The following is a 10679-nucleotide window of genomic DNA, read 5'->3' as shown; positions in this document are numbered from 1 at the left end:
TAAAAAAAAAAAAAAAAAAAAAAAAAAAAAAAAAACAACAGAAAGAAAGAAGAAGAGCACAACCTATAAAAGCAAATTAGTACCATTCCATGACGAGATATTAGATTAGATAGACTCAAGCCATCATGTGGCACAAATATAATGGCGTGTTTCAATTTTCAAAATTATCATGTGCTATGACATAAGTATATTCTCATAATCACAGATGATAAATTAACACCTCTATCATATAGCTCCTTAAGAGTTAGGACACCACACCTCTTTGGGGCTGACTTCTCAAATTCAGGGAAAAACATTAATTGAAGATCTGGGAATCTCTACCTTAAAACGACACTATAGAGAAGTATAATCTGAGTATTTAAAAAAGGGATTAATTAATCCACTTTTATGTTGTTTTCAATACAAATTGAAGAAATGAATCTTTTAAGAGCAATCGCCAAGTTAATATGCCAAATTTTAGTACTGGAGTAGAAAAATTTTTTTTATCAAATTAGACACCAAGTACGGTATATGCCAAATTTTAACATTTATTTGGTATTGGTTAATACATTATCTTTTTTATTTAATCGGTACAAGATTGTGATTTTCAAATTATCTTAAAATTAAAAATTTTACTTTACAAGTTTCAAAACTTAATAATTACAATAAAAAGTCAAAATTGAAATAGCAAAATAAAATAGTATATCAAATACATCATGTTCACACTTTTTAATGCCAAATATAACATTGACATTGAAGGTGGTTTACAACATCTCTAATGCAATGCTATAATTAATGTGCTAATTGTAAATTTAACATTTGAGTACGAAAAATACTCTTCAATATAATGTTATTTGTTGTGTTGAATTTCCCATATGCTAAAATACATTGTGGCAAATTTCTCACCAAGTAAAACATATAGAAGATTTGACATTTGATTACTATTAGTTGAAATGTTTACTTTTTCCATCTAATCAATGCAACTCTTCCATTTCCTAATTATTTTAAAAATAAAAGTTTACTTTTATGATTTTCTAAGCTTAATAATTATAGGAAAAAATAGATTTAGTATTTAAAATAGCATTATGCATTAGATCAAAATGAAAATAACATTTTTAATTCTAAATATACAATTGGCATTAGCATTTATTTGATTGGATATGGTCTTAAATTTAATATTCCAGATCGTGTTCAATCTTCTAATCTTCTTCGTAGACTTTTAGCAGAATACATGACAATGGCATATTTGCATTTGCAAGGTAGATATGCTAGATTTTAAATGATCTAAACACAATTTAAGCAAGATCAAAATAGCTAATCTAGCTAAAAATCTGAAAATGTCATAAAAACTTATTTGAGATTTAGGCATGCATTCAAGTGGGAAAAGGAAGATTACCTCTTCTGGTAAGCAGCGAAAAAGCATCGTCAATAGTTGCCAGAATCCGCCAATGGGCCGGTCGGAATCAATGGAGAACCTACAAATAGGAAGAAGAGTTGCAAGAGGTGCTCTTGCGCTCCTCCCTATCTCTCCCACTCTCCACCGTTCGGCCACCCCTAAAAAACCCCAACAAGCACACCAAAAATAAAAGGGTGGCTATAACCAAATAGGCCTAAGGGCTTTAAGCAATATTCGATGGAGAGGGTATTTGGTCCAATAGGCTAACCAAATATCATGAGATTGATGGAGTTCATATGCCTCAAGCAAGCTAATAAAACATGTTTCCCTCTCATTATGGACCGATATTTAACATACATGCATGTGTTAATTCACATTAACACATTTGTCTATAAAATACTTTAATTAATTACAGAGTGAATTATTATGATTATGGAAGTCCACATAAAAATATTCCAACAGTCTCCCACTTGGATGACATAATCATACAACAAACATTCACTCATCACAGCATAAGCATCAACTAAGAATCTCACATAATAAACACAAGTCCAAAACAATCATTCATAATAACGTATTGATACGATACAATCATTATACATAATCTGGCGTTATAGATTCATCAAAGCATGACGACAACTTTAATATATGGATCAAAAATAATGATAGAGACTAACAACTAGATGTCTCTTTTTAACTTGTCACTTTGCCAACTAAAAAGTGTGTCAACACAACATCACACGTAAAGTGACAGATCTATGAATATGCATGTATTATTTGAGGCATAAGCAATCCTTATCAATAACAACATGTCACACACAAATGACAGTAAACTCCCCAACTCAATACAATACAACTACAGGCTCCTTACAGTCCCGAGTGGGATGCATGTTCTTAAAACACCTAATAGGTAAGCCTTTAGTGGAAATGCCAACATGTTGTTTATAAGCGTGTTTTCAGTGACAATGAGGTCTTTTACAATTTCTCTTTACAAAAATAGAACACACCATCATTATGCTTGAGCGGACAATGCTCCTGACGTTCTAAGAGAAATATACTATTATAGAACTTTCACAACACAGTTTCAGCCGGTCCAGAAATGGAGTGAACTACTCCTAATGCTGAAACAAGGTTCCACAATTACATCACACAAATAGCCTCACGATACGCCAATACTCCGCATCACAGTCAAGGACGATACGAGTGTCTATTTGACACTTTTTAACAAAGTAGCTCATCCTTTTATCATTTATGCAACCTACATAATTGGCATCACGAGATCCAACTACAACAAAAGTGATGGCTCACCGATACACAACTATCTGGTACTTCATTCCCAGATAATTCAATAATAATAACAACAATCACTCAAGTACCGAATCTGCACGTCAACAACAAATACAATAATAAGACGTGTGCATACTTGAGCATACATCAGGCTGCTAAACACGTAAGCATAAGGGATAACTTTATCTGAGCTTTCTTACTTCACCATAAGGACATTACACCTTTGAAAGTTTGTCACTTTAACAAACAATGGTTACTAGGAGAACAAGAATGCATATTGAACCTATTCGAAACAAGAACAATATAGGTTCTCTGAGACTACCAGAAAATGCACTTATCCTTGTCACGAAGAATCTACATGTTCTAGGCATTTTCAAGATTCTCATACCAAAGTGACTAGGCAACATGCTATTTGTCTACACCAACAGGTTAGAATCATTAGGCACAAGCAAGCTGTCACTGACATAAAAAATAGAAACATGCAACTGCTCCTACTAACCTTACACATATGCATTTATCAACAATATTCTCCATAAAGCTAATTTTAGTGACGGTCTCATTCTAAAATTGAGACCCTACTGCCTCGGTGTTATCCATACACACCCACTCATCATAGAGTTTCTCAACACATTAGTGGAGCTAGGAACCACATCCATTCTCAAGGCTATGTCAATTTCATCATTAACAGATTCATAAAGAGATTCATACCATATATAATAACTTGTCCCATTTAACGTCAAGATACCGGAGATGTAAGGATTGCTCAAGGCTAAAGAAAACAACAGGGACAACCAACAATAGACATGTAAAACAAGATCATGCAATTTGCCCTTTACTTAGCCTTCCCAATGATCCAAGCCAATATGATCATTGTGTGCTAGAGTCCGTTGAGCAAGAATAGAACTCTTTCGCAGGTAAGGACAATTCATCAAACATCACAACCAAATGCATCAATTCACCACTGATAGGGTAGTAAAGATTATGCGGTTCATGACATCCAACAAACTTCCTTCAACGCTCTAAGCATCATACCAAACAATTAATTATCGATAGGATAATTTAATTGCTCGTATAGATCTTAGCAATATGATAAATACATACCTTTATCTTTAACACTCCAATATATTATTTGATCGTAATATGAGTTTAGTGATTATGCAAGTTTACACATAATCATTCACAATATTCTCCCACTTGTACTGCATAATCAATGACGACAATACTCATATAATACAAAATGTCAAATATTAATATGTAAACAAAAACATGGATAAAGACAACAAGCTTAAGCTCCAACAAGACTCAAGCATTCTACCAAGCATTAATACTATTGATAGGATAATTCTATTACCCGTATGGACTTTCGGAACATAATTGACAAATTAAGTTTATCCATATAATCTCACAATTTATTATTTAATAATAGTATGTGAGTTAGTGATTATTCCAATCCACAAAAATGTTTCTAATTTCCTCCCACTTGGATAGCATAGTCAAAACACATGATACTCACATAAAATAAGATATCAAATAATAATGATAGCAATAATGAATAATTGTGGATAAACTTATAGCTTAAGCTTTATAATAGCACGTGAGCTTCTAATTAAAATTTTCATTCTCACTTTAACACAAAAGAGACCATGTATGCCTATACAAATAATTAGGCATTACAACATTAAATACAAAATGGGCATTTCAAAATTTGAACAAACATCCATAGTATATGTCTAAATTTTATTTACCAAAATATCAAATTATGTGGGAGAAGAAATAAAATATGACCATATAATATGGAGTAACAAACATGCCCTAAAATTTTAGGTCTCAAAATAGTGAGAATTAAAACTACCCAGAAAATATATGAAAATTATTACAATAAACAAATATTTAAATAAAAAATATTTTTTGGTAGCTCATGTGCATCCATGTAAGGAGTGTGTGTCTCCCAGTGCCTTTTTCAAAAGGAAATGTTAAATTTTGTGGGAGACCTCCGTAACATACGCAGACAATTTGACATGTTTAGACTCACGACAGACGAGTACATAAACATTCACTATTGTCGAATTCACATAATTAAATATGCCATGTAATAATAACAACATAATAAAAATTTTATAGTGTCAATCATCAAACAAATTGTATACGAAATGCTCAGAAAAAATTTGTTTGAAAATTGTGAGAATTAGCCACCCATAAAAATATAAAATTAATAATATAAAAATATTAAAAACATGATTTTATGGTCGTCCAAACCTAAAATAAATCATTTAATTGGGTAGGAAATAAAAAACGGAGCGCAATGGTGAAAACGACAGTCAAAACGGACTTCGGATGTGTTTGTACGGACCGGTCAAAGTTTGGTCAAAATTGATTTTTTTGTCCTGAGAAACGACATGTCGTTTTGCTGATACAGAAAAATGACATCATTTTTGTCAAAACAACACAAAACTGAACTTATCAAATGACATGTCATTTTTAACCCAAAATCAAAACACAGTGTCGCTTTTGTCGTCCTTAACCTTCAGTCGGGCCAAAAACGACCCGAACGGATCCACGACCAGACCCGGCCATATCTTGGCCTCCGGAACTCCGTTTTCGACGATTCAAAATGGGTTTTTCTCTAAATTTTGTCATCTTTTGATTCATAACATCAAAATGACCCAAAACACTTAAAATTTTAAACGAAAATGAAAACTCATTACGGCCATTTTTCATGCTTCAAACGGTGACAAATCGGCCAAATCAACTCACGAAACTTAAGAAAATTATCACCCATCAGATATATTTGAAGTGGGTAACCTCAAAGAATCATTTCTTTGAGCTAAAACATGGATTCAAAATTTTGGGTTTTGTTCCACCGAAAATGGAAAAATCTGAAAATTGTAGCTCTAAATCCAGTTGTCTCTGATACCATTTGCTAGATTTTAAATGGTCTAAACACAATCTAAGCAAGATCAAAATAACTAATCTAGCCAAAAATCTGAAAATGCCATAAAAATTTATTTGGGATTTAGGCATACATTCAAGTGGGCAAAGAAAGATTACCTCTTCCGGTAAGCAGCGAAAAAGTGTCGTCAATAGTCGCCGAAATCTGCCAATAGGCCGGTCAGAATCAATGGAGAACCTGCAAATAGGAAGAAGAGTTGCAAGAGGTGCTCTTGAGCTCCTCCCTATCTCTCCCTCTCTCCACTGTTCGGCCACCCCTAAAAAACCCCAACAAGCACACCAAAAATAAAAGGGTGGCTAACTATATAACCAAATAGGCCTAAGGGCTTTAAGCAATATTCAATGGAGAGGTTATTTAGTCTAATGATTTGACTAAATATTATGAGATAGATAGAGTTTATATGCCTCAAACAAGTTAATAAAACAAGTTTTCAGCTCATTATGGATCGATATTTAACATACATGCATATGCATATGTGAATTATTATAATTATGCAACTCCACATAAAAATATTCTAATAAGATCTTCACTCGTCATCTCATTCTTGCAATGGAGAGCAATCGTGAGAAACGGAGAAGATTCCATTTTGTAAACTTTTTACTTCCAAATAAAGAAAAGGAGTCCCCATAAGAGTAGTGGGAGTTCCCAGATTTCTTGGGATTCATTTGTGTTGACTTTGTGATTAAAAAAACTTCTAACGGTGACTCATATGGTAGCTGGACATTATATAATCTTGGAAATAGATATTCTGATAACTTATGAGGATTGCTTGTCATTATTTGTTGCTTGACAAGACATTTATTGCGACATAGAGCACATGCAGAGAACCAAACTAGGCTTTTCTTGTGCGTCGGCTCAGAGCTGTAATTTATTGATGATTTGTGATGCAAGGACTTTCATGACTACATGATTGGTCGACTTTTCTGGAATCATCAAAAATAGGATTTGACTTTATGGGTTATCTTCCTCTCATTCTTGAATATAAAGCAACAATTTTGCTCACCTGATAGGAAACTACACATCTAAATCCCAACTTTCCTTTCCATTTCTTTCAAACTACCAATGGATAAAGAACTCGTCCATGTTCTGCTTGGTTTGTTCTCTACTCTAGCATCAACTACAGTGTTTGTCATTTGCTTGAAGCTTAGCAATGACAGAAACAAGAAGAAACTACCACCAGGCAACATGGGGTTTCCTTGGATTGGCGAAACTCTGGAATTCTACAAAGCGCAAAAAGGAAACCGGTTGTTCGAGGAATTCATCCAACCCCGGATCAGGAAATATGGAAAAGTGTTCAAAACACATCTGATGGGATCCCCAACGGTAATTGTAAGTGGAGCAAATGCCAACAGATTCATTCTGTCCAATGAGTTCAAGATGGTGGTAAGCTCATGGCCTGCGTCGTCGGTTCAGCTCATGGGAAAGAACTCGATCATGGAAAAACAAGGAGAGAGTCATCGATGCCTCAGAGGCCTAATAAGTGCGACATTCGGGGATGTGGGGCTTGAAACTTTAGTCCCCAAGGTCTTCAACTCCATTCTGTCACATTTAGGCCAAAAATGGAACGACCGAGAAGAGATTAGCCTTTACCGTTCAACGAAAGCCATGACATTCACAATTGTGTTAGAGTGCTTGTTGGGGATCAATGTTAAGGCAGGAATGTTGGAGACTTTTGAGAAGATCTTAGAAGGAGTTTTTGCTCCAGCTATTCGGTTTCCAGGATCCAAGTTCTCAAGAGCAACGAAAGCGCGGTTGGAGATACATAGAATGATTGTTGAAGTTGTGAGGGAGGAGAGGCAGCAAATGGAAGCTTGTGGAAGGTTGCAAGAAAGAGAGGGAGGAATGTTGCTGTCCCGTTTGGTTGCAGGGTTGATTTGGGGGGAGATCAGCGAAGAAGAAGTTGTCGATAACATCGTTTTGCTGGTTTTTGCAGCTCATGATACTACTTCTTTTGCCATTGCCATGACATTCAAGATGTTGTCTCAGCATCCAAACTGCCATGCCCTCTTACTTCAAGGTATGCTCTCTTTCACCATCAACAGGAAAATCAAACATTGTTTCTGTGGAAATATCAGTTTTAAGCAACTCTTTTTGTCATTTTCCTGGCAGAACACGTTGATCTAATGAGGGACAAAAGACCGGGCGAGATTCTGACACTGGATGACGTAAAGAAAATGAAGTATACCTGGCAAGTTACTCGTGAAAGCATGAGACTCTTCCCTCCAATCTTTGGTTCTTTCAGGAAAGCGATTGTTGACATTGAATTCGAAGGATTCACCATCCCCAAAGGATGGAAGGTACATATCCATATTTGTTTTCCTCTTCATTTTTCTTTTATGCATGGATGAGATCATAATGTAGTAACAATTGTCAAACTTTCATCAAATTCCGTCAAATTGTTGTACTTTTCTTGTATATTTGACTTTTCTTGTATATTTGAAATAATTTTTATGTGATCTGACGGTCTATAATTATATTTCACCAATAGGTGTTTGTTTAACTCCGTCTTAGAAACAAATATTTTAAGTCCTACTCAGAACAATTATTTAGACACAAGATGATCAACTTATTTGTTTCTGTTATGTGCAGGTACTGTGGACAACATACGGAACACATTACAGTGCAGATTATTTTCAAGATCCTTTGAGTTTCAATCCTAGTCGGTTCGAGGAGCCCTTCCCGCCTTACGTTTTTCTTCCGTTTGGGGGAGGGCCAAGAGTTTGTGCAGGCTATCAACTGGCTAAGTTAACAACGCTCATTTTTGTGCATCTTGTTGTTACACGTTATGACTGGTCTTTGCTCTATCCTGATGAGAAAATCACCATGGACCCCCTTCCATTTCCCTCTCATGGAATGCCCATCAAAATTTCCCCAAAGATGTGATGAAGTTAACAACCAAAAATGGAAGTCATAAAATGATAGACCTTACTTTCAGTGCATATTATTACCTTTTCTTCTTTCTTTTCATAAATCAACTAGCTCTACAAGTTGGCAGCATCAAGACTGTGTAGCCGCCACTTGATGCTAGAATTCTTTTTTGATCTTTAACTCAATTATTACCCCTTCTTTTGAATAAAGTTTTTTTTAGAAATATACAATTCAGTTTCAAATAAAAAATAAAAAAAATAAAAAATAAAAAACCCGCACTGCTGTGTTAACAAGTTTTGTTCCGACTTTAGCATTAAATACCTGGTTCTTAATACTCTCATTAGACCGGCAAAATAGAGAACTTCTACTGTAGAACATATTCTTTTTAACTATCGGTTAGAATTGTTTTTTTAACCATTCAATTAAGTTTTTAATATACAAGCGTTTACGTGTGACATAGAATTGCTCCAATTACAAATCAAACCGTTAAAAACCTAATCCAACAGTTAAAATAATAGTTCCTGCCCATACTTAAAAAAGACATCCTATCATAGAAATTCCCCGTAAGAAAAAAAATAAAATAAAATAAAATAGTACCTGCATATTGGACAATGATAAAGAAAACTAGAAGTAGGCAAAGGAACACGTATATAAAGGCAAGTGGAAATCATGCACAAAGATATTGTCATATGGAGACGATTGCAGCATCGTCACAGATAATCCTTCTCTTAACCAAAAACAAAAGTGACCAATTTTTCAAGTTCTGCAGTGGAAAATACAACCCGTCACATGAAATTCTTGGAAACTCTAAGCCTTTTGCATATGATGTTCTAGGAAACTCTACATATTCCTGAAACAAATTTGCTACTGTCCAATGAAAGAAGATGACACTCGGAAGCTTTGTCACATTTTAGGACATCAAAATTCCATCAGTTTACTTGTCAAACGATTCGGTGCTTGAACTATTTAGTTTTCTTATCTAACCAATCTTCTCTACAGCTTGGACCCAGATTTTGGTTAGACATTAACAGTAACTGGAATATGCAATACAAATAAGAAAAATGGTGAACTTCATTTCCTGCTCTTTTCTAGAATAAAAGAATGGTATAACAAAAAAACCTTATTCTGATGGCTAAAAGAATATCTGCTTTCGCATGTATCGATGATATTTCTATGCATTTGTTGGATCTATCACACACTGTCTGGCGTCTGGTAATAGCCTGTGAGTTGTTGGCTTCAACCCTCTCCTGGACCAACATTTAACCAGGGTTGTTTCTAGTTTCCTCACCTGCATTTGTTGTCAGTCAAATATCTGATTCATAAGAGCGTGATTATTACAAATATACAGTGTGCACTCAAAACATCCAACCAAACAGAGATTCATTTTAAAAAAGCGTAATTTGCACCAATCCACACCTGAATCTTTTGACATTTGCAAGTTGGAGCTTAACATTTTATTGTAGCATTTAGGACCCTAACTTTGACTACCCTTAGCAATGCAGTCCAATTAATAACAATTCATACCAGTTCCATTTGATATTAATTTTGTCCAATAATCCGTCTTGCTTCAGTGGTCAAGAGTGAAGGGGTAATCCTTTACAAATGAGTATCAGATACTAAACAAATTTCTCTGTACAACAGTAAAAAAAGACAAAACGGATAATAATCAAGGACCTTAGCTCTTAGCTCAGGGTATTAAGCACTTGTGTCGTCTCACGGTAAGAAAAAGAAAAATAATACTATAAACGACCTGATCCTCCCAGCCTTCATAAAGGGGTTCCTTAACTTTGTTGTTCCTAAATACAAACCTGTCAATTGCCTACTCAAGGAAGTAGTTTATACACTGTTAAGCCTGTGCTGATCGAAAGAAAATCTAGAAACAAAGAAGAAGAACCAGAATTCTCTTATTCAGTAATGGAAGATTTACAAAGTATACAGCAGACTTCGAGGGTTTGCAAGCCTCCCAGCCAAGACTTTCAAGAACTGATTACAGTTTCGACAACTAGTTTCCTGCCTACTCAATAATCCTTCTTCCTATTTATATCAACCCCTCTGCTAACCGACTTCTAACTAACTCCGCCTCTTCTAACACTCACACCTGAGCCACCTTCTAATTTCCCACTCCTCCTAATATACACTTGTCTAAGCAGTGACTTATCAACTACACCCCCCGCCCCCCAAAAAAGTAACCTTGTCCCC

At 35.0% G+C, this 10679-nt stretch overlaps 2 protein-coding genes across 3 annotated transcripts in view; one reads left to right on the top strand and one right to left on the bottom strand.

Annotated features, from left to right (window-relative positions):
• The first annotated feature begins 6651 nt into the window (after positions 1-6651).
• LOC21404266 (taxadiene 5-alpha hydroxylase) lies at positions 6652-8666 on the top strand. The gene is made up of 3 exons (XM_010103871.2): positions 6652-7629; positions 7722-7909; positions 8202-8666. The coding sequence occupies exons 1-3, from the start codon at positions 6675-6677 to the stop codon at positions 8493-8495; spliced, it is 1437 nt and encodes a 478-aa protein (XP_010102173.1). The 5' UTR covers positions 6652-6674; the 3' UTR covers positions 8496-8666.
• Positions 8667-9170: 504 nt separating this feature from the next.
• LOC21404264 overlaps positions 9171-10679 on the bottom strand; it is a 12160-nt gene continuing 10651 nt past the window's right edge. The window contains exon 5 of one of the 2 annotated variants that reach the window (XM_024169347.1): positions 9171-9768. In XM_024169347.1, coding sequence (XP_024025115.1) covers positions 9652-9768 — 117 coding nt within the window. In that variant the 3' untranslated portion in view covers positions 9171-9651. The remainder of the gene's footprint in view (positions 9769-10679) is intronic. The other variant, XM_024169349.1, reaches the window with a different exon arrangement.

The sequence above is a fragment of the Morus notabilis genome, unplaced genomic scaffold (genome assembly GCF_000414095.1).
Source record: "Morus notabilis unplaced genomic scaffold, ASM41409v2 Scaffold269, whole genome shotgun sequence".
Classification (NCBI taxonomy): domain Eukaryota; kingdom Viridiplantae; phylum Streptophyta; class Magnoliopsida; order Rosales; family Moraceae; genus Morus; species Morus notabilis.
Note: the sequence above shows the minus strand (reverse complement) of the source record. Positions and strands in the feature narration are given on the sequence as shown.